Source organism: Tinamus guttatus, unplaced genomic scaffold (genome assembly GCF_059628265.1).
Source record: "Tinamus guttatus ecotype Peru unplaced genomic scaffold, ASM5962826v1 Tinamus_guttatus_pri_ptg000489l, whole genome shotgun sequence".
Classification (NCBI taxonomy): domain Eukaryota; kingdom Metazoa; phylum Chordata; class Aves; order Tinamiformes; family Tinamidae; genus Tinamus; species Tinamus guttatus.
Genome location: NW_028289023.1, coordinates 3,216,469 through 3,244,142, shown reverse-complemented (window position 1 = coordinate 3,244,142; position 27,674 = coordinate 3,216,469). Strand labels below are relative to the sequence as shown.

At 42.4% G+C, this 27,674-nt stretch overlaps 1 protein-coding gene across 2 annotated transcripts in view; it reads left to right on the top strand.

The window, feature by feature from the left end:
- The first annotated feature begins 3,412 nt into the window (after positions 1-3,412).
- The window catches only part of LAMB4 (laminin subunit beta 4), a 45,567-nt gene continuing 21,305 nt past the window's right edge, over positions 3,413-27,674 (top strand). For both annotated transcript variants that reach the window (XM_088533221.1, XM_088533220.1), the window contains exons 1-19: positions 3,413-3,446; positions 4,650-4,807; positions 8,748-8,883; positions 9,344-9,417; positions 10,105-10,293; positions 10,896-10,959; positions 11,479-11,693; positions 12,873-12,993; positions 14,749-14,937; positions 15,709-15,888; positions 18,355-18,464; positions 19,037-19,116; positions 20,102-20,252; positions 21,196-21,327; positions 22,299-22,484; positions 23,657-23,778; positions 24,523-24,643; positions 25,620-25,797; positions 27,182-27,325. In XM_088533221.1, the coding sequence (XP_088389347.1) occupies positions 3,413-3,446; positions 4,650-4,807; positions 8,748-8,883; positions 9,344-9,417; positions 10,105-10,293; positions 10,896-10,959; positions 11,479-11,693; positions 12,873-12,993; positions 14,749-14,937; positions 15,709-15,888; positions 18,355-18,464; positions 19,037-19,116; positions 20,102-20,252; positions 21,196-21,327; positions 22,299-22,484; positions 23,657-23,778; positions 24,523-24,643; positions 25,620-25,797; positions 27,182-27,325 (2,584 nt within the window). The remainder of the gene's footprint in view (positions 3,447-4,649; positions 4,808-8,747; positions 8,884-9,343; positions 9,418-10,104; positions 10,294-10,895; positions 10,960-11,478; positions 11,694-12,872; positions 12,994-14,748; positions 14,938-15,708; positions 15,889-18,354; positions 18,465-19,036; positions 19,117-20,101; positions 20,253-21,195; positions 21,328-22,298; positions 22,485-23,656; positions 23,779-24,522; positions 24,644-25,619; positions 25,798-27,181; positions 27,326-27,674) is intronic.

The window sequence follows — 27,674 nt, the reverse complement described above, 5'->3', positions numbered from 1 at the left end:
CACCCAGCTCACACATGAGGGGCACCTGGCTCTTAGCATTGAACCGAGTCACCACTTTGGGGCTTCAGGAAGAGCTAAATGGGCTGAAATTCCCAACGTGCTGGAGAGGTGAAAGGCTGAGGGGCAGCAGAGCCCACTGGAGGGTCCTGCTGTGGGGCCGCGTCCTCCCCTGCTCCTTCCTTCCGTGTGGCTGCTGTGGCACTTGTGCTCCTCGAGCGTCTGGTACCACATTTACAGCGTTAATAGGAAATACTGCCAGCGCGTTCCCAAAGCCCCACAGCCCTCCCTTTGCTCGTCGTCTCTTTCCTTATTGCTGGGTTGTGTCTATGTAGATGTGTATTTGCAATGTCTGTCCTCTGTATGTGCTAAGCCTTGGGCCTAAGAATGACAACCTGTGGACCTGCAACAACTTGAAAAATCACACGCTGGTGCTGTCTACCCTGCAGCCAGTGGTGGGACAAGTGATGCCTTATAAATACAGATCCTTTTACCCGTGGAGAGATTAAAGAAGCAAGAAAGAAGTGTCTTAATCCCTGCCTCAAGCAGTTTAAAACCTTTTTTTTTTGGGACCCTACAATAAATCAAAACACAGGACTTGCTATATTCTGCAAATAAATCTTTTTTGATATTAATTTCTCACATAACTTCTCTGTAGCAAAATCTGATTTCTTTATCAAAAAGGCTGATAAAGCATCAAGCATTTTATAATTTAGTAGCATCATCATGGTAATACTTTTTTCAGTTACATGTCATTCATTCATTCGTTGTGCACAATGTAAGCAACACAGTGGACAGTATATGCATCTTTCATACACAAAAGGTAGAATTAATATCGTAATTTATCATGTAACCTATTTATTAATATTGAAACCCACTAAATATAAACCACCTCTCCAACGATAAATCATGTAGGAATACAAACCAAATGCAGATTAAATTACCCCAAAAAGAAGTATCCCACAAGTAATTTCCACATGCACTTCAGGAAAATAATTTCCAAAGTATATGTATATGAGTTACTTCTTTGAGTAATCGGTTACCGCAGAGGACATCTAGTACTGCACATTATGATGGAAGTAGAGAACATATGTCTGGTTATCTCTGAAGGACTAGGGACTACTAAGAGAAAAGCAGTCATCAGCTTAGGAAACACGTTTTGCCCATTTAGCAAACTTTCTATTTGAGGATGTTTTGATACTTTTTGGAGCTCACTGAAGAATTGCAGCATTTTCCCCAGACTGTGGCTTACCCACCAGATCACCCTGTGCCTTGTTTGCAGGGTGGGGTATATATATGAGAAGCTCGTGCTGACATTCAAGTTACTGCTGTACCTGAAGTCCTTAGCTTTAAAATGGAAAAAACAAAACAAAACAAAACAAAAGCAATAGTGCTCACAGCAGTGGCCCAGAGCTTGAGCCATTTTGAGGCTACCGTGTTGCAGCCACGTGAGCAGTGATCACAGCTTTCAGCCAGGCGCATTTAGAGTCATCTCAAAACCCAGATCAGGCTTTTCACCCCTTTGCACCCCTGCCTTGAGAGCACGATCTCTTATAACTGCCCTGACCTTATTCAGATTAACCTGCTGCTAAACTTGTGATTTTAATTAGACAGAAATACTTTGACCTTTAGGTGCAAGATGGAACAATTAAATGGTTGTTTAATGAAACAGCAATTAAGGGGTGCTTGCCAGCAGAATCTCAATCTCCCTCTTTAAACTATATGAACTTCTTCTGCCATGAACTTACCTGTCACAATTTTCTTTCACTGCATGTATTTGCTAATGCCGAAAGCGCCCGCAGAATGACTTCACAAATCAACCCTGTGGCAGGTTGCAGGCCAAGTCTCATTCTCACCTCCACCTTGATGCCTGAGGCGAAGTGCTAGCTTTCCAGCTGAAGTGCACAGCTATGTCTTTACTTGCTCCCCTCATTTTGTTGTACGCACTTCTAGAAGACACACTTGGTCGTCTGAAATACAGGTAAGACCTCTTCAGTATTTCATTCTCCTGCAATTGAGCTAAAATATTTTGTTTTTACTTATTATTGTTGATCTGTTGAAATGTTTACAGTATAATATTTGTAGCAAATGTAACAGGGTTAAATAAGGTAGTGCCTGGGACACATAACTATCAAAATAGATAAATTACTGTGAATACTTGCATTTTACTCTAGCACTGCCACAATGTTTGCAGCTAAAGTCATCTCTGAGTCTATCCATTACTCTGATATAGTGTATAATTTTAAGTCCAGTTCATCAGGAAAAAGTTTCCTTGGTTGTGCCCTGGACTTTGGATCTGCTGCCAACTCTGTGTCATTAGGGAGCAGGGCAGGCTCTTCCCCCAGCAGCAGCCCGGCTTCTGCAGGGCCGCTGAAAATTGAAGGAATTAAACTAGTGCAAAAGGCTGGTGGCCTTTTTATAACTTCCAATAACTACAATTGCTGAATAGCCATGTAGGTACGGCTATTGTATGTATGCACTCTATGCAGCAAAGTGAACTAAACCTACATGGAGCCTGTAATATCTGAAATACGTGGAATGCATTTACCTATGTGAGTAGTTCTCCCTGCTCTGGCACCCTGAGGTAATGTGAAGAGTTCTCCCACCCTGACACCATGGGGTGTTTCGTCTTTGCCTTTCAGCAGGACTGGGGCCTGAGGACCCAAAGGTGGCCCATCCGACTGTGCTTTGGGTGCTCTGGCTGTTGGAAATGGGGTGGCAGGTTGCCTGGCTCACCCGTTACATCCGCAGCTCCCTTCTGTTTCTCCAACAGTCTCTCTGTGTTGGCGATTCTTATATTTCCCTCTGTGGGTAGCAAGAGGAAAGACTTGAAATAAATCCCACAATGAGTGTCCCTTGGATTCCAGCTGAGATCTCCCCCGTACAGATCTTTAGTATTGATTTTAACAATCTCCTGCACAGCATTTAAAGATACAGTTATATAATATTGTCTGTGCCAGCTTCAAAACCCATAACACCATCAGACATTTGTAACATCTGTATTAGGAACTCGGTCTCTATTTTAAGTCAATGAAAAGAAACAAAAACCTCCAGAGAATGAGTCAGATTTCTGCACACAGACAGCTCTAGTTAGGATTGAATAGTTTATATTCAAATACTACAATGTTTTTGCTAGTAGCGTTTTGTTTTTATTTTAACCCAAGTGTGAATATGTTTTTTTTCTGCTTTGATCTAGTTTTCAATGATGAAAATGCTATAATAAGAAATTTCTACTAGAAGAAAATCAAAGCCAGGCTCTTCTTTTAATCTTTGTATCACAGTTCTGTTATTACAGTTTTACTAAAAGGTAGCTCTGAGTAAGCCTGCATGCACAAGTCCCTTGGTGAGGCAGGGCTCTGAGTGACCCAAAAGTTCTTCCCTTACAGAGACACCCCTTTGAATTTCACACCAAAGCATGAAGCTTGTGCTGACCTTTCTTCTGCACCTCAGTAAGTACAAATGTCACATTTATTCAGGCTAATTTTGAAATAATATCATAGGATTTACATGTCTCTATAAGATTTTTTAGAACACTTTTTTAAGGTACATTATTGATAGTGATTCCTTGTTCTGTCATCTCCTGTCCAGGAGCTATGGGTCTGATGTGAAACCTTGAAGTACAAAGAAAAGATACAAATTGTAACTGAGCTTGAAGCAGGCCCTACAAGGGGCAGTGTATATCTGCTAGCAGCCAATAAGTGTGGATCTGGAAAATAAGAAAGGGCAAGATACAAACACAGGCATTGATTTATATTCAAAGAATTAAGTTTCAACGATTATCCAAAGTATAGCCTGAACCATAAAATCTGGCTGTTGCAGATGTTTATACAAATATTCTTCATAAGCACTATGTATTTACTGCTGTAAGTGCACTAGTGTTTCTAATGTTCCTCTGGGATCTTCATGTATTGATTTTACTTTTTTAACCGCACTTTGTATAACAAGTCGAGCCAAGCAAAGCAGAACAGATAAAGCCTCCAAGGTACCCATTCCTGCTCAGGCTTTCAGGACAGAACTTGTTTAAAAGGACAGGTCCTGCAAGGGAAGTCCTAACATAATGGAAAAAAATATTTAAAGTAATTTCAGGCAAAACGAACCAAAGGAACTTGCAATTATTTACTGAATTCTGAATGACACTCTTTAACTACTAACATCCATTCCATGGTTCTTTATGGAGAGTTCTGAAGCCACACCATCAGGTTCATTTCAAATTACTAGATAATGGAAGGGAGCCCTGACGTTGATTTGGATCTCAGTTACACCAAGATAAGCTTGGAGAACTTAGCAGAAATCAGCAGAATAAGATCAATGTCTGCTTCTGCTCATGAAGGTTATTGAAGTGTCTGTGACTAGGCTGCAGTAGTGCTGGGAATATCAGGAGAGGAAGCATAGTAAATTATTGCTCCTAGCAGGCACTGAGGATTAAAGTTATAGGACAAATTGGCAATATGCTAGCTATTACATTTTTCTAACGATTTTGTAGCAGGTGCACCCATTAAAGAAGCTCTTCAAAATTCTGCCAAATGGTTTTATTAAGGACAAAAGGAGTGCAGACAAAGGATAATTTATTTTTCTGCCTATATTAGAATGAAACTGTTTCTGCAGCTAATGCTGCTGAGTATATGAATGAGTCTTTGCTCTTTTGTGCTCAGTGCTGCTAAGACTCCAGCGTGCACAGGACGCCTGTGATGCCGGTTCTTGCCACCCGGCCATTGGAGACCTCCTCCTGGGTCGCAGCAAGCAGCTAATGGCCTCGTCAACTTGTGGGATGAACGGCCCTCAGAAGTACTGCATCGTAGGTTACCTTGAGGTTGGTTTGTTCCTTTCCTTTTTTAATAAACTAAACTTTGCTTACTAAGAATATTCTCATTTATAAAAAGGAATTGTCCGGAGTAGGACGTTTCTCTTGGAGTTGTTTGAATAACCATCAGGCGGCACAAAATAAGCCTAGTGGAAGTCTACAGCTTATTGCAGCACAGATGGAGCGTTTGGCAGTAAACAGCAAAAAACCTTCAAAGTGACACATAGCTTCTCAAGAGAGAGGAGCATCAGCGAAATGCCAATGAGCGCAAGGACTTTGCTCTGAAAACCATCTTCCTGCTCAGAGGCCTCAACGATAAGGACCAGAGTTTGCATGGGCAGTGGTGTTTGGCACGATGAGCGCTGTAGGCTGTAGACCTTCCTGAGAGATCCTCCCACCCTGCACCGAGACCTGAGGCAGCCTGTTAGAGATTCATACCCTGTCTGCTCATGTGGTTTGATCTAAAATAAGATCTATGTTGACAAATGCAGAAAGACATCTCTGGCAGAGGGAAACCCTACAGTACGCTGCACTGGGACCAGTGTCACTTCTCCCCCTCCCTCTTCATCCTCTTTTGGTCCTGGTGCTTTCTTCCCTCCCTTTTCAAAACTGTCTCAGTGAAGCTGGGAATCCTTCCATTAGCGGTGGCCATAGGACTCCCACACAAGTCCTGGGTTCCTTTGCCAGTGATGAGGGACCAGATTGCTTGGGTTGGGAGCACCAGTTCCCATATGTACAGGCTGCACCTATGGGTCTTGCTGGCCATGGGAGAGGTCCCTCTCGCTCCCTGGCAAGGAGGGAGGTGCCTGTCAGGGCTCTGCGGGTCCAGCTGGTGTGTGGAAACACCAGCAGAGATGAAGGGAATTCCCCTTTCTCAAATCCTGGAGGACTTGGCCCTAGTGAGCTAATAAATCAACACAAGTAGAAATATTCTTTTTTTTTTTTTTTTTTTTTTTTACCAAAAACCAGCTATAGGCCGAATGGGAAGTTAATAAAATACTGCTTATTTTATAAGCAATTAAAAACTCTTACAGCTAATCACCTTCCAGCATAATGCCATGACACATTTACAGTTTAATGCTCTGCAGTACTGAGGTGTCACTGAGCTCTGCTTGGAGTTATTCATGGCAAATAGGTTTTTCTGCAAATTTGAAATGCCTCTTTCTTCTTCCCAGAGAGCCTGTGAGCCAAACTTCACCTTTTGCCGTTTTCCTCCCACATGGTTTGTTAAATGGGACTTCGGCATTTACTCTGTGTGTAGGCATTGCTTGGGGCACAGGAGTGCAAAGAGCCACCTAAGGGACCTCTTGAGTACTAGATAATTAATATTTTCATTTGCCGATACTTACCCTTTGAATTATGTACATACAAAGTCATTAAAATGAACAGCTGTTCTTGAGATAATCCGTGTGATTTAATGCTGTTTCAGTGTAGCTGGACCCCTCTGGTGACTCTTTCTTGAAGATAAGAGTCACAAATTCTGCTGCTTTACAGAGCTCGGAAGATAGAGGCTTATGCTCTGGCAATTTGATTTGCTACACTAGCTCCCTGTAAATGTGTGTGTGACTTACAGTCTATCAGAGAGATCTGCTGCAATTAGTTCTTCTCACCAGCACATTTTGTGTGCTTTCCTAGAGGGAGGCCAGGAAGCTTGGCATCTTCCAAAGTCAAGTTCTTTCCCCTAAAATTCTCCTTTGATGACCCATGTCAGATATCACGACAAGAACAAACCTTACTTGTGAAAGTACGCATTAGCCAATGTGGCAAACTGCCCAAAATCAGTAAGTGGTTAGGATGTTTTGTTGAAAATTCAGATCGAAAAATACAGAGTTTAATGTCTTAGTGTTTGAAAAGAGGCACTGTAATTATATGCGGTCTTATTTAGAATAACACATCCATTTGTTTCTAAAGACATTCAGTGGATTTTAGCCCTCTGAATGGATTTAACTTACACATATTCTGAGAGAAAAATAGAGAAAACTCAGTACTGAAGAAAGTACAAAGCTGCACACTGCAGAGACAAACAGGATCTGGCAGGCTCGCATTATGTGGACATGTATGTGCTTGTCATTTGGGAAGCGAAAAGATTTTTACCGTGCAACCTTGAATGTAAGTTGAATGAGTGTCATATTATGTATCTATATAAACTGCTTGAGTAACTTGAGCACTCCACACCAGAGCTATCTAAAATCTGGTGACTGGGTATTTTTTGTATTTCTGTCTCATCTTACAAATTGAACCACTCATCACATCCATGAGTCAAGTACACTGTAGAATGGCTAAATACAATATATATTTATCATATAATTTAAAACACGCCTGTGTATATAACATACCTGTGAATCTATATCTGTTTATTTATTTAAACATGAATAACTCCCAGCTGATTAAAGATGTGCAAACCATTCCTAATACTTCTCTGCACACCTTGAGCCTCAACTAAAGGCCTGAATCTGTGGCACCACTTCCGTTTGCTCCTCTCTACCCTAAGGTAGGGTTGTATTTTCTTCATCCTGACGTCCTGTCCCCCTTGGCTCCCCTGGCAATCTCCTCTGGTTCTTTACCCTTTCAGAGCACTCGCTGGAGGATCCTCCTCTTGCTGCTGACTTTTCCAGGGGCTCTGCTATCCTGAGGATCTTGCGTGAACTAGCTTTTAAACCAGTGTCTCTCATATTTCTCTGTCTGTAAAGAGATCAGATGCCTCATCTAGGTGTTCTTTCTTTCTGGATGTAGCAAAAACAAATTAGTGAGATTTTTTCCTTTTCATCATTTGAAACAATATTGCCATTGTACCTGCCAGTCAGTCACAGAACTTGAGCATTACCTTTGGCTTCCACTTCTCCATAGGTCCTTACAGCCAGACTGTGCCTATGGTTTGTAGAGTCTCCCTGTGCAGCATGTTGTAGAGGCAGCTGTTCATGTCATAGTCATGTCCCCACATCTTCTTTCTCACGTCGTTACATTTCCCCAGGGCATTGTTGAGGACAACCATATTCCACCTGTACTTGTTCTCAGTGTATGAACATGGATGATTTTCCAGCCTGGCACTTCAACCTTGTCACCTCTCCTTACATCTTCTACTAATTCCTGCTTCTTTATCATCATGAACACGAGCTACTTGCCTTCACTTTCAGAGCCTTTTTCAGACAACAACCTCTAATCATGCCACTTTCATCATGTGCTTGTTGCATTTTCAAACAAGCCCTATCACTCTGCTGATGCCCAACCTCCCCTACTTCACTTTTAAGCTTTTCCCATTCCACTATGCCTACAAGAGGCATCAACAGTGGCTGCAGTGATGGTATGAGGCAAGATCACCTATTTGTATTATGTCAACGGCTAGTTTTCCTTCTTTTTATACTGTTTGGTGCTCTCAGCCAGGTCTTTGAGGCACCACGGTGTCATAGATAACAGAGAATGTGCAAAAGGCAAAGTGAAATAAATCTATATGTGATTTAGGAAATGTCCCTTCCAGAGCTTCTCTCAGATCTTGAAAGAGCAACTCATCCCTCATATCCACTCTGCTGCCTCACTCCATTCACCCACTTGAATTTTCTGCAGCTTTTATGCGATACAACTAAAAACTTAACTTTTGAAAAATAATTTTCTCCTGAGAAATGCTTGCGAAAGAAACCACCTTACAGCTAAAGCTAGAACCAACACCTTGATAATCTTATTTATTTGCTAAGATTCCCTCTTCACAGCAGAAAATGTGTGTTTCTATATGGCGCCTGAGGCAAACCAAGGTCCTACCATCCCAACACCCATTACATTCCTGCATTCTTTGTGCATATAATGAATTTGTTGAACTCAGTTAGAGGTTTCCTTTACAGAGGCATCCAAAGCAACATGACAGGTTCCAATCTTACAATCAAACATGTATGTGTATATCCACCAGATGTTTAGAAAAAAGACCAAATTCATCCATCCTGCTTATTTTGTTTTCCAGGCTGACCAGAAGTGCTTTCTTTGTGATTCCAGACACCCATATAATTCCTATACACAGCACAACAGCCACATGATTGAAAATGTTATCACAACTTTTGAGCCTGATAGGAAAAAAAAATGGTGGCAGTCAGAAAACGGTAAGTTTCTTCAAAAAAAAAAGTCACTTCATATGGTTTGATTCACTTATATAATCATTATTCACTATTTTCCCTTTATAAAAAAGTAAGACAAAATTGCACACCTACTATTAAATAGGCATTTATTTTTATTAGCATCATTCTTAAAAATGAGGAAAACACTTTGGAGGGAATTAAAAGAAGAAATCTAGCTGCACACAGGATGACACAAACCTCACCGTCATCACGTATTTACAGAGCAAATACGGTGTGAACTGGTCTTGGAACATCCCATGCAGCCTCAGTGACATGCAGCATCGCTGGGTACCACATTGTGCATTGCATTACTCTGCAGGGAGGGAAGGGGACAGAGGGGTCTAGGCCGGATGCCAGTTTTGTGCTCCTTGCAAATGGAAAAGGCACTTTACATGTCCCACTGAAAAGCTATCTCAGCAGCCCCTGTCTTTCACTGTCTTTTCAGGCATTGACCATGTCAGCATTAGATTGGACCTAGAAACTGTGTTCCAGTTCAGCCATCTTATCCTGACTTTCAAGGTAATGTTGTATGCACATATTTTACTTGACCTTTCATTTAATTTTATACACTAATTATTAAATCACTGGAATAGATTGCTTAGAGAAGCTGTGGAGTCTCTGTTTTTGGAGGTTTGTAAGAACAGATTAGATAAACACCTGTCAAGAACGGTTAAGTTATAGCTGATACTGCCTTAGGGGAGTTAGATAGGCAGAATAGTTTCCTCTTCATGTGCCTTCTGGCCTTATTTTCTACTAATCTGAAAATTGTAGTTGAAAAAAGAATAAATTACAAAGTTGAGTTCTCAAAATTTAGGAAATGCTAGAACTGAGCATACTCATTCAAATATAACTATGCCTTCTCCTGCATATGTATTAGGATCCAAATGGTTACAAGTTTTTCACTACAAAATCAGTATTTTGTTGTAGTATATTGCCTTCCTGAAAACTCAGCTTGTATTTATAAAGAACATAGCCATTCCTCTTTGCTGAGAGGGTCCAGCTGAGGAATGCTGATTTTTATGTGCTTCGGGTGGTCTGCTTCAGAGACCCGTGTAACCAGCACAATAACCTCCTGATGGGCCTACAAGCTACGAAACACGGAATTTTAGCTGTCAGCTGTTGATGTCCCCCATACAGGAATGACAATACAACAACCTTTGATATCGATGCCTGGTTAAGGACTTCTTAAAATAATGTTTCTTACAGACATTTCGGCCTGCAGCGATGCTGGTTGAGCGCTCCACAGATTTTGGTCAGACCTGGAAAGCATTTAGGTATTTTGCCCAGGATTGTGCAGCTTCTTTTCCCAACATCTCTTCTGGTCCAGCAAAAAGTGTGGGAGACATCATTTGTGACTCCAGATATTCTGACATTGAGCCCTCCACTGAAGGAGAGGTATTACCAAATATCTCTATTCTATGATTTCAGACCATATATTAATATTTTTCTGTATCTGAGGAACTCTGTTCTGAGTCCATTGTATATATATTTATATATAATATATACATATCGAAAGAGAGAAAGAGACATGAATTGTTACTGATTTGACTAAAAAAGAGAAAAAAAAACCTACTGCATTTAACCTTCATATCCAAATGAACTCATAAATGAACTTTTACAAAACTTTTTAGTGTTTTTTTTTTCTGGTTTCCAAATTCATATAAAATTCTCTCCTTATAAGAAATATTGGCGCCCCATTGACCTCTACTGCTATGGCAAGGGTTTGTCCTTTGATCCCTTTGGAGGGAGCCAGCCCCATTTTCTACATCAGGCCTTTCCTGACACGTCCCTCCATCAAAAGGTCTTTTGCTTCACTTCAAAGCTATGCTGAACAGGGTGAGAGCATTTGCTGGATGAAGGGAACAGCCCTGTTTTCCCTTCTGTAGGATCAGTAAAGTGGCATCAGTAACAAGTGAGTCTCAGGTGACAGATTTTGTATGTCAGAAGAAAAGATTGCATTACATCTATTACTTTTTTTTTTTTTTTTTTTTTTGCAGGTTGTCTTAAAAGCTTTGGATCCCAGCTTTGAAATAGAAAATCCGTATGTGCCATATATCCAAGGTACGAACAGCCTGGGCTTTCTCCAGAGATATTTTGCTGATATTGTTTGTGTACGGAAAGGGTGAAGGGTTCAGCAGTGTAACTCAGTGATTCTGAAAATTAAGTATATAAAGATTTTAGGGAAACATCTGTGCTAAATAAAATAAGCCAGTTTTATTATTTGGTCTTGATGGTGAATGGCATGGCTCTGTGTAGCTTGGATTGATCACATCCTTAGAGGTAAATTATTATTCTTAGGAGCAATCTCAGAGCCATACTGCAAAATGCAGTTTGGTCCAAGCCAGAGCCATGCCACGGAGGATGCCAACACTTAAATAGCTGTATGCTGCAAACGGGTCTGTTCCCTGGCATGATACAGGTGACTGACCTGGAGGAGCTTGACTGACAGCAGACTACTTTACCTGGATTTCTTTGGTTTAGGGAAATTTCTGGATGATTTATCCAAGAAGATTTGACTTGGTTTCAAGTGTATAGAATTTAGAGTAGTTTGGGCTCTTCATTTCTTTTCTTTTCTTCTAGAGTTCACTACTTTGACAAACCTAAGGATAAATTTCACTAAACTCCACACCCTTGGGGATGCTCTGCTTGGAAGAAGACACAATGATCCCCTCGAGAAGTATTACTATGCTGTCTATGAAATGGTTGTGCGTGGCCGTTGCTTTTGCAATGGTCACGCCAGCCACTGTGATCCTGTGCAGAGCCTGCGGGGAGATGTTTTCCATCAGCCTGGAATGGTGCGTCCTAAAAGTCCTCTCCAGGAGGGCAGGCCCTATGGATATTTTGGAAGAAGGGCTGCAGAGGGGAGCAGAAGGGAGGTCTCTGATGATCCTTGGATTGATCATACGCAACTACACCCTGTAAAATGTTTCAATACAGCTTCATCCTTACAAACCCTAGGACTGTTTGCCCAGAATTTGTCCCTTTGTTGGCATTAGTGTGGGGCTTCTAAAGCAACCGAGAGGAGACATGTTGATGATAGCATCAAAATACCAGAGCTGTAATGGTGCAAATATAATGCAGTAAGTAGCTGGTGCTACGTGCAGGCTTGAAGGGCTGCTCATTGGGCACATTCCTTCCCTGCCGCTGGACTTGGGGCATCTGCAGCAGCAAAGGGAGACACCAGCACAAAGACAATCTGACAGCATTAAGATAACCGGTGAAAAGTGGCTTATTATAAAATTCAGGAACATGATCATGAGTTTCTTCTTTTTGGGAACAAGTGTTTTTATTTTGTTTTGTTTCCCTAGGAAGATACATATATGAATAGACATGTGGGTAGAGAGATGTAGAAATAAAAAAGGTTTCATTTACGTCACTAGAAATAGGTTTTCTTTCTAAACACTGCACAGCAGCTTTACAACTGGTTAAAGTTGGTAGGTATTCTCCATACCTTTTACTAAAAGACTTTTGTCAGCTGAGGGAGCCAAAGAGCTTTGGATTTCCCTGATTTTGCTGGCCATACCAGAGGCAGAATATTACTTGAGTTTTACCGATGTGAATTTTAATGTAGTGTACGGAACACAGGAGGCCTTTTAACCATTTTATGAATGGTTATATACAGGTGCAGTAGGTACCTGGAATGCCTTAATTTGATTTGTCCTGCTGGAGGCTAGTGGCCATTTCATGGTATTGAAACGTGCATCAGTAAAGAAAAAATAAACCACTTTAAACCTGTTACTTAATGGAGCAGTAAAGTCACCAGGAACAGAATTTATAAAAATTTGTTCTAAGATGCAAGAAGGGCAAAATCTGATTCTGTCATAGAAGAGGTCTTATATATGGAAGAAGAAACATCTTTTTGATCTACATCTATCTGTTTCATTTGGGATGGGGAAGGATACTTTAGTTTTCCCCTTCAAATTCCACAAAACTAAAGAAATCTCTCTTCTGTTTTCCTTTCCCGGGCCTTGCAGGTGCATGGGAGATGCATCTGCCACCATAACACCGCTGGTGTGGCCTGTGGAAGATGTAAGGATTTCTACAATGATGCTCCCTGGAGACCTGCTGAAGGGACGCACGACAACGCTTGCAAACGTAAGGACAACATATGCTCTTCCTTCTCTAGCACAAGGAGGACAGGTGTAGTACAGGCCCAGGGCAATGCTTAATGGATGGCCAAGTTTCCGGGAGGAAATCTTTTCCATGACCCTGTCTAGCAACATAGATGGATTTGTGTGTCCATCAGTGCTCAGCTGCCCTACAAGAAAAAAGAGCTGCTTCCCATTCTTATTTTTCATAAGATGATAAAAACAGGAAAAGGTGACTAACACAAAACAGATCATTCATTGGTTAGCATTAGGTCTTTCTTGTAAAGGAAAGACAAGGCTGAATTCTTTATTTTCAAAGTGAATGAATAACATTGGACTACAAAAATAATGTATCAGGATCTGTAACAAATATACAGTGAGTTCTTTCTTTGATGAAACTGTGTTCACTGCAGTGTATCAACCACACACATCAGCATGGACATTTTTCCAAGTTTAGGGCCCAGTTTTGTCTTAAGTTTCCAATTATCCTTTGCAAGAATATGTGATAGTTTATTTTTATAGTCTTTTTTTTTTTTTGGTCAGCCACTGTGACTAGCAAGCAAGCTATCTGCAGCAAAATTGAATGCAGAATAATGAATCATCATTAATACCATATACGTAGTATCAAAACTGTAAAGGTACAAAATCATAGATTTTAGAAATAACTGTTTCTACTGGAAAAGGAGGTCTGTTTTTGACCTGCACCTGATCCAGAAAATGTGTGTGTTTGGGTGTGCTTGCCAAGTGCAGCGTTGCCAGTTCCCACTAATTTAGGTAAGCCAGGCAGTTTTGGCTCCACTCCAGGAGCTCCCTGGCTTGCAATGCACTGCTGAGATCAAACTGCACCAATTTGATTGTAACACAGGCTCTTGGCACAGCTGGCAAATGGCCCTTCCTGGGTGCAGATGTCGGCAGGGCCTTCTCCTCTTCAGAGAGGTGGAGAAGAGATGATGCCACCGAGCGGCCATTTTCTACCAGAGGAGAAAAGAAAGGGGAAGAGTGAAGAGCAGCAGCCTCTGACTCCTCTTTCCCTACCCAAGGGTTGCGCTGAGGTGTTTCATGGGTGGATGCTGCTCTTCGCTGTGGGTGGGGAACTGGAGACTAAGTCAGGCAGAAGGATCTTCTGCTTGAGGCAGGACTGGACATTCCCAGGGTTTCTTGCATGGTCTGGCAGCAGTGGTGCTGCTCATGGTGACATCAGCCCTAAGTGAGATGCCTGGAGCCTTCTGTTTTCTTCCCACTGGTGGCTTATTTGACTGCTTGGTTTATGCTTTAGAGCATTTATATGTACCCAGGTCAACTTCAGAATGATTCAGAACTACCTCCTGCACATTGCTAACTTCTGTAGCCAAGAGAATTAGAAGAGCATTTGTTCTTGCTCCCCCTTCTCTCCAACTGTTCCACACAGTCATATGCTTCATTTTCCCATTAGCCCATAGTCTTGCCATCATTATGACCCACTATGACCCACTAGCGTATATATATAAAATAAAACTTGTTGGCAGCACCAAAGCTACTAAATTTGCTGAATGCAAATGTAAGCATCCTTGCAAAATTTGGACACTGAGTTCCCTGGAAAATCTTGGTGTTTCCACAGCTGCAACGCACTTGGTCTAGGAGGCAATAATCTTGTTGGCATCCCTGGGGCACTGAATATCATACTAATAACAAGTAGCTCCGTGTTAATGGTAGATAGAAGTGGTGGCAAGATCACAGTAAGACATACGGTGCAAAGTCCCTCACCCTGTGTTTTTGGTTTCAGAGTGTAACTGCAATGGCCATTCTGACAGATGCCACTTCGACATGGCAGTGTACAAGGCCAGTGGTGGTGACAGCGGTGGTGTTTGTGAAGACTGTCAAGACAACACCATGGGGCAACACTGTGACCAGTGCAAACCTTTTTTTTACCAGGATCCACTCAAAGTCATCTCAGACCCTCACGTGTGCCTTCGTAAGCTCCCCTTTTGTAGTGTTTTTAAGAATGGCTCAGAATGTAGTGGCTCCAGTTCTGTCTGTTGCTCTCTGAGCCCCATTGCATCACTACACTTAGATGTTAGTATAGTTGTAAAAATATTAATAGACCTATTACATCCAGGCTACCTTATAAAGTAACTGCATAACAGCATCCTTAAACTAGCATTATAAAAGGAGCTGTGTATTTTCAACTCATTGCTCAACTAAGCTTTGATATACAGCAGAGATGTCATCTTTCTTAAACAACATGAACAGAAAATATGCATAGCAATGGTGTTCTTGCTTCCATGATAGACATGGATTATGAAAGAGATGATAAATGATGGGACAACTAGTATCTTTTGCTAGATCAAATGCCATATATGGGAAATATAAACTTTCAGGCATGCAAGCCCTTCTTCTGAAAGATGGGCATAATTCATTATTAACATAGCACGGGAAAAATGCTCCGAGTATAATTTAGTTGTTGTAATTGATTGGTCGTTTTGAGTGAAAAGCAGAAGGGAAGATCATGAAAGGTAGAGGTGGGGTAGATATCTGCTGTGCTGTGAGAAATGGTTTGCACCCTTGGGAAAAATGGGATGCTTCATAGGACTGGTGTCTTCTGTTGAATCCAGTGTTTCTGGGAAACAAGTCAGCCATAGACAACTCAGGCTAGCTCTGTGGAGGTGACTCGTGTGTGGAATCCCTCTGCAACTGTTTTGAGCTTATATCTAAATATGCTTTTTTTATGTTTCCTGCTGTGTAGCCTGTGACTGTGACCCAGCAGGCACCTTGCACCCTGGCTTGTGTGAGCGCCACACAGACCCTCTTATGGGAACCGTTGCTGGCCGATGTCCTTGCAAGGAAAACGTGGAGGGAACCCGCTGTGACAAGTGCAGGCCAAACTACCATGGCCTGAATGGAAATGACCCTCTAGGCTGCCAGCGTATGTAAACCACCTCTGTTATTCCTCTTTCCAAAGCAGGTCCTGGGCAAGCTCCGGAAGTATGGGATAGATGAGTGCACAGTGAGGTGGATTAGGAACTGGCTGGATGGCAGAGCTCAGAGGGTGGTGATCAGCAGTGCCGAGTTTAGTTGGAGGCCTGTAGCTAGAGGTGTCCCCCAGGGGTCAGTCCTTGGTCCAGTCCTGTTCAATTTATTCATCAATGACCTGGATGAAGGCACAGAGTGCTCCCTCAGCAAGTTTCCTGATGATACAAAACTGGGAGGAGTAGCTGATACCCCAGAGGGCTGCGCTGCCATCCAGAGGGACCTGGACAGACAACTGAGCAGCGAAAAACCTCATGAAATTCAACAAGGCCAAGTGCAAGGTCCTGCACCTGGAGAGGAATAACCCCAGACACCACTACAGGCTGGAGACTGACCTTCTGGAGAGCAGCTCTGCAGAGAAAGACTTGGGTGTCATGGTGGATGACAAGTTGACCATGAGGCAGCAGTGTGCTCTTGTGGCCAAGAAGGAGGCCAATGGGATCCTGGGGTGCATTAAGAAGAGCGTCTCCAGCAGGTCGAGGGAGGTGATCCAGCCCCTCTACTCAGCCCTGGTGAGGCCACATCTGGAGTATTGTGTCCAGTTCTGGGCTCCACAGTACAAGGGGGATGTGGAGCTGCTGGAGAGAGTCTAGCGCAGGGCTACAAGGATGATCGGGGGCCTGGAACATCTGCCCTATGAGGAGAGGCTGAGGGAGCTGGGCCTGTTCAGCCTGGAGAAGAGAAGGCTGAGAGGGGATCTAATCAGTGTCTATAAGTACCTCAAGGGAGGCAGTGAGGAGGATGGTGCTGCCCTCTTTTCACTGGTGGCCACCAACAGAACTAAAGGAAATGGCCAGAAACTGAAGCACCAAAAGTTCCGCATGAACTTGAGGAAAAATATTTTAACAGTGAGGGTGACAGAGCCCTGGAACAGGCTGCCCAGAGAGGTTGTGGAGTCTCCTTCTCTGGAGATCTTCAAAACCCACTTGGATGCAGTCCTGTGCCACGTGCTCTAGGTGTTCCTGTGTGTGCAGGGGGATTGGACTAGATGACCTCTAGAGGTCCCTTCCAACCTTAAGCATTCTATGATTCTATGATTTGAAAGCTATTGAGGTACTAGAGCCCGTGGAAACACACATGACCTGCTTTACAAATTACCCAGTTGCCTACAGGAATTTAATGGCAGGGAGATCACATTCCTGAGGAAGGCAAAGGTTATCAGGACTGAAAAGACACACAGACGTTTGCAGAACATATGCTTATATTATAAAAAAAGGATTATTAATAGAAGGATTGTTAAATAGGCAATTTCATTGAAAAAAAAAGATTAAAACACGTGAATGTCATTTTATAATCAAAATGAGCAAAAGGGTGATTTAATAACCATGGAAACAATCCCAAGGTCCCCTCTGAGGATATCTGGGTTCTACAGAGCAGGGTCAAGATGGCCCAGCTCCAGCCTCAGAGATAGCCTCGCTGCAGTGCTGGGAGATTGAGGCCAGCTCTTTTACCGCATTTTAACTTCTCAGTGCTCACCTCTCGACTGAGGTGTCACAGACTGTGCAGGGTGGGTGTAGTTATACAGCAGGCTAACTCGATGTAAGCATTTCCCAAAACCATTCTTTCCACTCCGGTGATAGTGCTGGGCTGTAATGTGTAATGTTCTGCTTCCTCCTCCGTAAGGTTCCCAATAGCTAAGACTAGTTTCTATGGAACATATATATATGGCTCTTTCTGGGCAGCCATGGTCTGAAATGTTCTTTTAAATTCATTTAGGAGCCGTTTGTCAGGAAGCAAATGTATTTTTTAGGAAGAGGGAAATAGAAATACCATCCAAACCCACATATTCGGCTCACTTCAGGTTCCATGCTCAAACTACGGCTAACATAAAATGAAGAAAAATCCATGTGGCCTGAAGCAAACCCCAAATGAATGCTCCTTGAGGCTAATAAGATCATGACTTATTTTGCCCCTCTGCTTGTTTTCTAAATTTTGGGGATGGTGTTTTGGGGCTCTTGATGCGTAGCACTTAGTGACAGGGGAGTGAGAAAGCTGCTGAGTGCTTGTCTTGAGAGCCTGCAGCCAGGCAGTTCTCTGAAGTAGGAGACAACACATCCGTCTCCTACTTGGAGACATTCTGAATCTGTGAGCAAAATCTGAGGATCAGCACACAGGCTTGCAAAGAAAATCACTGCATGGACTCCTGCCAATCATTCCCTGTTGCCCCCAGAGAGGTTCCCCACCAAGGCAAAGGTCCTTTCCCCACAAACAAGCAGCTTCCTGTAGGCTTGGGCCAGGGAATGTCGATCTGCAGATCCTTTACCCGAGCGATGGGGGCTCCCGCTGCCACGTCCGAAGCAAATGGCCGCCCTGCTGCACGCAGCAGCGCCACACGAGTAACCACCCGTTTCTCTCCTCGCAGCCTGCAACTGTGATCCCTCGGGAACGCTGCCCTTCTCCAGCTGCGACACGGTGACCGGCGAGTGCCTCTGCCAGCAGCATGCCACCGGGCAACGCTGTCAGCAATGCGTTGTACGTACCGAGGCCCTCTTCCATGCGACACTGAACTGGGCCTTGATTCATGTGGTTTTGGAAGATGCCGCTCCCATTGCCTGCCTCCCTGTGGGCTCTGTGATGGCTTTGCACCAGAGCAGAGAGTGGCAGATGTTCTGGGTGTGCGGCGCCGTTTCTTATGCATTTAGAAACAGAAGGAAAATGAAAACTATTTGCTTTCACTCAGGAAGCTTATTGTATAATAATATTGGTTCAAAACTTATTGCATCTGTCTACAGAATTAAAGCATTTTAAATGGCAGAAGAAACAAACAAAAAGTGCAGAAAATTGCCCTATATACAAACTTTGAAAGCAGAGAAAGGGGCTAGACAGCAGATAAACTTTGCTGATGTTCCGCAGAGCTCTGTGGACAGCGTGGTATAGCTCATACAGCAGCTTGGCCTACTAGGGCTTGAAGCTTAATAACACATCCTTTCTTAACCTTACATCATAGCTCCAGAGGATTGTGCATCCAGAGAAGTAAATTTTGTTATGCTTTATATACTTAGATATTTTCTGTAAAAAATCATTTTTTTTTCTTTATATTCCAGCCAGGATACTGGGGCCTTGGCAAGAGCTTGTATGGCTGCTCTCCATGTGACTGTGACATTGGGGGATCCCAGAATAATTTGTAAGTCAGTGTTCGCCTTGAAGTTTTGTCTTGGCTTTGGCTAGACTTTCTAATTAGTTTCATACAGTCTCAGTACAAATGGAAAAATAGACTGAAGACAATTTTCTCACATGCAAACACCATAAAGTCATGTTGGGATCCTGGAAATTTGAGATTTTATAGGGGATTTGCCTTTTTTCTTTTGAAGTCCACTTTGAATCTCGCGGAGTTGAGATTATTTTAATGAAAAATACAAACCATCTAGTTTGAGAGAACCAGAAGCTCTAATATTAGTAGAAATGAGCAATAAGTTAGGGGTGACATTTTTAACTCAGCTTCCAATATCCACTTTAAATGCTAAAAATGTCTTATTTTTTCAGAGGTACTGGGCTCCTATTCAAAAGGCATAATTTTAGAGACAAGCTTTGTTTCAGTTGTGCTCCTCCAAGATTTAGATCATTGCTTGTTAGATTTCAGATATAGGATCATATAATCTGATCCCATAGGACAATTCCTCAATATGGCAATATGACCAGTGTGTGGTAAATCATAACTAGCCATTATGTCATATGGTAAATAAGAGTGTAAGTATATGAACATTACCATATCGCATCAAATCAAAACTCCTTCTGACCTAATGCTCTGTCCCTAAAAATGATAGGTGATATAATCTTAAGACTAGTAATAGACATAGTAATAAATAGAGTAACAGATATAATAATGGATAGTGGCAGATGCTCAAGAAACAAAGGAATTTGTTATGAAATAGACAGAAAAAGAAAGAGCCTGTCACACCTCTTGTAAGTGTTGAGAAAGTAGCAGTAGATTAATCCAGCATCAGACAGAGGAAATAGATGGTTCGCAGTAGGAAAAAGTATTATAAGGGATCTCATCTAGTGATGAAAGAAACAAAGCTGAAACAAAGCTGGAATTTAGTTCCTTTTGTTTTCAGAAGACCCAGATGTTTTATACTCTCATATCCTTCCTTTACCAACTCTTACCCTAGGTGCTCACCAGAGGATGGTCAGTGCAGGTGTCTTCCCAACATCATGAGCCGCCAGTGCAACGAACCAGCCCCAGGCTACTTCTTTTTACCCCTGGATTATTACATTTATGAAGCTGAGCAAGCCAAGCCCCTTTCTGGCTCTGCACCTTTGGTATGTTGTGTGCTTTTTAGGTGTGGAACTGAGAGGAAATTCATGCAGGGGCTACAGGGGAGCTGAGGCTCAGGAGAGCAGCCAGAGCTGCTCCTAGGCAGGAAGGTGCAAAACAACTTCCACAGCCATCATCTCATCCACTCATCCTTTTTGTCCATGTACAAGACTGCACCTGAACTGCGGTGGTCAGGGAACAGTCACTGCAACATGGTGTGACCATGTGCAGAGATGTCCCTGATCCCCAACTGGGTGCTGGTCTGGTTTAAATCAGAGCAATTAATTTAATTAATTAAATTAGAGAATGTATGTGAGATACCAACAGCTCTAGGATGAGATATCACAAACTGATATTTCTGCAAAACTCTTAACAGGGGGAAGAACCAAATTTCTCTCCGATCCACTGAACTCCATCCTTGCTGCTTTGTGTCATGACACTGATTATAGCCCAATTTCCTCAAGAATTTGGCATCCATGCATAATGTTTTTAGAGCACTTTTACTCTTACTATTCCTATTATTCACAAAATTACTCTAGTTGTTCTCCATCCCAAGTACAAGTCTGACCTTGCTGGAATGTGTCCCTTCCGCTGCCTGCATTTTTACTAATATTTCTTCTCTGATGTGTTGTTCAGAAGCTTTAGAGAAGGGATAATAAAAAAAAAATGTTTATTTGCAGGTCACGTCCAAAAATATTTAGCTATAATCACAACCAGTAATCATCCTACAGTCCAGCAATGAAATGGAAAACAGATGTCTGGGACATAGCTTATGAGAGGAAGGACAAGTTAATTGTAACAGAGCAAAAAAAAAGTTTCCAGGAGAGCTGGGAGCAGTTTTAGAAGAAGATAGAACTTGTTTTATGAATAACGATTTTCGCTTAGCTGCTTATCCTTCAGTATAGTTCAGACAACGCTGTCTCCTCTCTCGTTGCTTTTGTTTTTTAGGTTAAACCAACAACTCTTCCAAGGTGTGACGTCTATTTCCAAAAGCAAGGATATGAGTTCACAATAGAAAATGGAAAGATTGTTTTAAACAGAAGCAAGAAACAAAGTGTAAGAAAAGCAGGATTGAAACAGGTAAATAGGTGCTGTAATAGTTATTTAAGCAAGAGTACACCACATACTAAAATGTAAATTCACAAAAGAAGGTTGTGCAAGGAAACGTATTAAACCAGCAGCATCTGAGCATGTGAAATTCAGAGTTCTAGACAACACAATCCTGCTACAAATGAAATCAGTTTTTGGTATGCAATTGGCCTGGACATTATATAATTCACACAGGGCAGGCTTATTTTGCTATATTAGTGCAGTTTGTAGAGCCATGTTCAATGAACTGTTTAGAAGGGAAGGGGCCCCATGAAAGCAAAACATTTTTGTGTGTGTGAAGGATGTTTTCAATGTCAAAGCTGTACTTAGATGCTTCCATACCTACTCTACTTAAATGTTGTCAGCTTTGTCATGTTAAGTATTTATGTTTATGGAATGTAAATTGTACTGAAAAATATGCCCATGCTTAATTCTAAAACATAAATATATTTAAACTCTTTTTTTCTTTTAATAGTGTTACTTCTACTGAGAAAATTTATGTATCTGTACACGTGTAGGCACATGCACGTGCAGTTTCTAAATAGAGCTATCAGTATTTTAAATTACATTTGAATACATTTCTTGTATTTTTGAGAGGAAATTATTTTCCACAGATACAAATGCTTACAATGAAAAATCTCACCACAAAATCAACTTTACTCCTTTTAAGGTTTGCACTGTGAACACTTGGAGATGCCAAATATACAGAGATTGATGGGTTAGTCTAGTCACTCTTACTACTGTTGTTGTAAAGGTCTGGGAAGTTTTTCTGTCTAAGTGACCCTAATCTTCCCACACTTGAGAGTTAAGAGTGTAAATCCAGAGTATGTTTAGACAACCAGGCTGATTAATAGCTGAAATATGTAAACTACATGGCAAAAATCCTGCCTTTCTTTTTTCTCTGAATTGGTATTTTCGTAACTTGACTGTTTTTTGGTGAGAACACCAGTGTGTCTTTGCAGGGCCCGGCTCAGCTGGGGCAGAACCCCGCTGTGGACGTGGTTTTCCGGCAGCCCAGTCCAGGCAGGCCCGTCACGTGGACAGGGCCCGGCTTCGCCCGGGTTTCCAGGGGAGCAGGGCTGAGATTTACCATCAACAACATTCCCTTCGCTATGGACTTCGATATCATCATCCGCTATGAGCCTGAGGTACTCGTGAAGTTTCCGTTCAGGGCCTGTTTTACCAGCAATATGGCATGGCTTGTGTTTAAAGTTAAAATTCTTGCCTTTTCATCCTTATCAAGGGAGAAATAACACGCCCTCTGCCAATCTCCTTAACGCTTTCCACTTTAACCTTAAAAAAACAGAGTGATAAGTATTTTCTAGCCATCAGCCAAGATTTCATCTTCTGATTTCTGATCTCTTACCTCTGCTTGGATTGCACTTTTGTACACAAATCAGACACATGGCAAAATACAGATTCTTTTAGATGGCTATCCCAAATTTCTAGCTGGGATTTCCTAAGCAAGAATGTTTGTGCATGCAGGAGTGGGCTGATCCATGCATATTCCGTAGACATTTGTCCGAGACTTTTGCAGACATCCAACTTCCCACTTGCTCCAGCTGGGCTGGAGATGTATGAACATTGTAGGAAAATAGCCAAAATCTTGTTTTCTGCCTGAACAAAATTTCTCAATGATGAAGAGACATCTAGGAAAATCTGTTAATACAGATCTGGTTAAATCCAAGACTGAAGGCACATGTTCAAAAACATATGCCAGAGTTTTATCTTTACCAGTATCTGTGCATTCCTTGTGCAGTTCCCCCCCAGCTCCTTGGGATAATCATGGCATTCGAGATAGATACTCATTCTGCCTACTATATTCGGCTATTTTCCCATCATTTTGAGGCAAACAAACAATCCATTGACTTAAAATGTGAAAACGGACATTGAATAATTTTGTGGTAGGATGATCTGATTTTTCTACGTAAGAATTAGACAAAATAGTTGAATTTTAAAGACTCTTGTTACAAAGTCTTTTATGCTTGTTATTCTTTACAAGATATGAGTGGAGGTACATAATGAATGATTTCTCTGGGACACAACTGTCCTACAAAGAGGAACATCTCAGGTGACTTTAAAAGACCTGTTTTCATTTGCACCTGCTGAGGTCCTTTCCATTACTCCAGCTGCATTTGCCACGGCAAATACAGTGCATTTCTCACAGGTAACTCTTTTTTTTTTTTTAATCCTGTAAGGAGCAAAGAGAAAATGTGTTTTCTCACTGCAGTGTGCTGTCACTCAGTTTCAGTAACAATGACAAAGAGGAAAGGTTGTTTTCAGATACGAAAAATTACCTTTTTTTTTCCTTTGTTTATAGTCCTTGGAAGACTGGCTAGCAAGAGTTACCATTCAACCCAATGGTATTTTGTCAAGTCACCACTGCAAAAACAAGGCCATTTCACAGGAGTCACATGCATTGGCTCTCCCTGCAATGAAAAGGTCTGCCTATTCCAGCCCTTACAGCTGTGATATTCTGTGTACAAATCTTTTACTGAAGCACCACAGAACAGTAGATGTGGAAGAATATTAGAACACTAGAAACACACATGACACTAGAAACATGGCCTATCCTCTTGCTGCCATACCATAACACCATATAGCTCAAAGGAATAAACCAAGAATCTGATGCTTCAGTCCTTAGTCTGGCAGAGGTTTGTCAAAGCAAGGAGAGCAGCCTTAGGTTCTGCTGGGGTTAGTTGTTGCTTTGGCAAAAAAGACAGTTAAAGCTATATCAGTATAGAAGGGGAATACTGATGTAAAGACACTGTCCTAGCCTATTTTGAAAAATCAGCTGGCATTCATGGAAAGAAGAGAAAGGAGCTAAGAGGACTTACTGCAGTCTTCATAAAACATCAGTACAAAAGGACTAGGGTGAAGAGTGAATTGCAAACTCTCTTGCTTGGTAGAATAAAACCTGCCAAATTCAGTTTAACTTCATGCACAATCAGAGAGGCAGAAGTCGTGTAGCTTTCCCAAAGGCAGTGACACTGGAGCCTGCAAGCTGGGACAGGTTTGGGAAGCACAGCGGGTCCTGCAGCAGGGTTTGCTTGGGACCAGCAGCAGGGAAAGGCCTCTGTTCAGCAGAGAAGGGCAGCTCATGACACCGAATAAACTTATGTTGTGCTGCTGTGCTGAGAGACCCCTGACTGCTGGCCTTAACTGTGCTTTCTTTCCACTAAACAGAATTGCTCTTCTACAAAAGCCAGTCTGTTTGGAGCCAGGAACAGAATATTTTGTGGATGTTTATTTTCCTCAGCCATCTGCCTCTGACCCAAATGTTATATCATTCATCTTGATCGACTCAGTGAGTAATTCTGTCACAATTCCCTTGAAACTCTATTCATACTTCTTTTTTTACACAGACATTCAAACTATTTAAAAATGATTCATAAATTTGCTTTATCAGAAATTCAAAGAAGTGAGCTTATACTTACCTCGATTTGTCCTGCGTTTATATGTTTTTGTATGGAGAGAGGAATTTTATGCTTTAATTTTTATCAAGCAACGCCACAACACCTCATCAAGCCATAGCTGTGGGATATGTTAATAGCCAGTTAGAAGATGCACCTCTATTCAGTGTTTATTTATTATGAGCATGTTCCATGTACACTGACAAGATGCTGTGGTTAAAGATAGGCATTAATGCAGTCCTTTATCCATCTACTTTTAAAAAAAAATCTGTGTAATTTGTCTGATTCTAATTAAAAATTATGGCTATGTTTAGAGATGGGCCCTGCATAGAAAAATAAAATCACACCTGCAGTTTCTCGGGAATCACATACAGGCATTCCCCAGGTTTCCAAGAACTCATGAACTGTGTGTTAGTGTTGGGTCCTACTCTTGAGACCTTTGAAAGCTTTAAAAATCCATTCCTTTAGTTATCTCTACAGAAGTGAGCTTGACAAGGGTGGGCCATACTTGGACAGAGTCTTCAGTTGATTTTTCTCTGTCTCAGTAATACAAGTACAAATTTTGTTTGATACTGCTTTCAGGGTCATAAATGGCATCTCTTAGCAGCAAAAACAGTTCTGTGCATACATCTGAGTCTTATTATAACTGGATTTTTATGTACAGTCTCTTTTATTTGAAGAACTCAGGGAATGTCTAGAACTTTCAAATAAATATGAATTTAGATGACTGAACACCATAGTGACAGATTTAAAAATGTGGTGCTCAAGGCTTCTGTCCTTGCAATGCAGAGCCCAGTAACAGAATGTGGGAAACTTTAGTCTTCAGCATATCTAAGCATAAATATTTTCTTTTCTTTCTTAATGCCAAAGCTTGGAATTATTCCCAGAATCAGCTCCGTGGAGAACTTCTGCAGTAAAAGAGATTTAGAAGAGTACCAGAAGTACCAGTGTGTTGAAACGGCCGCAGAAGTTGGCGCTCACCTCCTGCCGGAAGCGTGCGCAAGGCTCATAGCGAGCCTGTCCGCGCGTATCCATAACGGAGCAGTTGGTAAGGAGCAACCTGAACACATTGTTATTTTGCACAAATATAGGTGGGTAGGATATTTTGACTGGCAAGCTTTCAGCCTGTAGCAGTGAGAAGCTTATGAAACTTATCAGCACATGGTGTACAAGAGCATGCAAAATATGGCCTGCTGAACCCCTAACATGCTACAAACAGCTTTCTGTGGTGTGTGTCCCTTGGTGAGTCACCACTAAGATAGACTTTGAGGTCAAAGAGACAGGAATCGTGGCAGTGCGGGTGTGTTTTTCAAAGAACATTGCAACCAGATGCTGCTCTGCCAGATGACCACAACGGAAGTACCTAAATGTTAGCTGTTCCATTAGCACTGGCTGGTTGCCTCGAAATGGCACAGTTGTTGTTAAGCCTTCAGCAACAGATGCAGCAGCAGCCAGCTGGATACAAGGGCAGGATGGTACACAAGCTTATTCACTTGAAGAGACCAACCACGTAAACCCTACCAGTCTCCTAAGAAATAGGCAGACAGGTGGGTTTGAAGCCCTGGGCAATCCCAGGGACCCACTGGTGGGTTTCCCAGGGACCCACCGGTGGAAAGGCAGCTTGTAGCTCAGCAGCTAAGTGAACTTCTCCTGTACTGGACGTGTAGCTGTGGGGCTTCTTTGGACTTCCTCTAACAGCAGGTGCCTTTATGGGCAACTTTGAGGGCCAATTCCTTGCAGGAGCCTCGCCTCCAATGGACTCAATAGCTTCTGCTTGCTTTGGGCCAGTGTTAGAACAGATGCTTACTCTACATCATGCAATATGGTCATCACTACACAGCCACAAAGGGCCCCTCATTTATGCTAGGCCTGTGCTGACTCCCCGTTAGCCTAATCAGGAGAGAGTTTGGGATTCTGGTTTCTGGAGGCAGCAGCGCACTTGGAGTCCTCAAGGAGACAGTACCTGAGCACCCCTGAAGGTGGGAGGCAGGTCTGTGCCAAGATAGTCCAAGGTGTCCAAAAGCAGCAGGCTTCATACACAGATGCAGGCTGAGTTTTGCATTCAGATTACATCCAACACTGGTGCTAGCCGCAGACCAACATCAAACGCTTCTGGACTTCAGGTTATCTCTATTTGGATCCACATTTTGATATACCCTTTCCTGTCCTATCTCCAAGAGAGGCTGAGGCCTGTTTGTCACACCTCCAATGCCAAGACTTGTGCTGGTGCCTGATACACCATCATCACATATACAGAAATATCAAATAACCCAAGCTATGGCTGTCAGTCATTAATGAACTCATGATGTGAAGTTGTTGAGCTCTTTCCTTCCCATTTTTAAGTGTGTAACTTCAAGTGTGCATGAACAGCCACGCTCATTTGCATTGTTTTGCCTTAATAAACCTGCTGTGATTTACTTTCCTGTTGGCAGCATGCAAGTGCAGTCCCCAAGGGTCGCTGAGTGCCAGCTGCTCTAAACTCGGCGGCCAGTGCCAGTGCAAAGCGAATGTCGTGGGCCGCTGCTGTGACATGTGCGCGCCGGGGAGCTACGGCTTCGGCTTCCACGGCTGCTACCGTGAGTACGCGGCAGTGCCCCCGGCAAGGCAGGGGAGGCTCTGCCCACCCAGCTGACTTCACCTCAGCTTTTAGGACCTCTGTCCTAGCCAATCCGTGTGGCTCTGCCCTTCCTGGCATTTGCTGAGGATGTAGGAATGGAAGTAGAAGAGTTGGTGGCCAGTCCTTCCTGGCTGGAGGTCTTAGCACAGTTCCAGAGGTCTGAGCACAAAACTTCTCACAAGATTTGTCACCCTCGCCTTACATTTGCAAACCATTCCATTTCAAAGGACTCTGTTTCAGTTGCAGAGCTTTCAGTACCAGCTCTTCAAGCACACCAAAGCTTTCAGGACTTTGAATCCTTTGTTTTG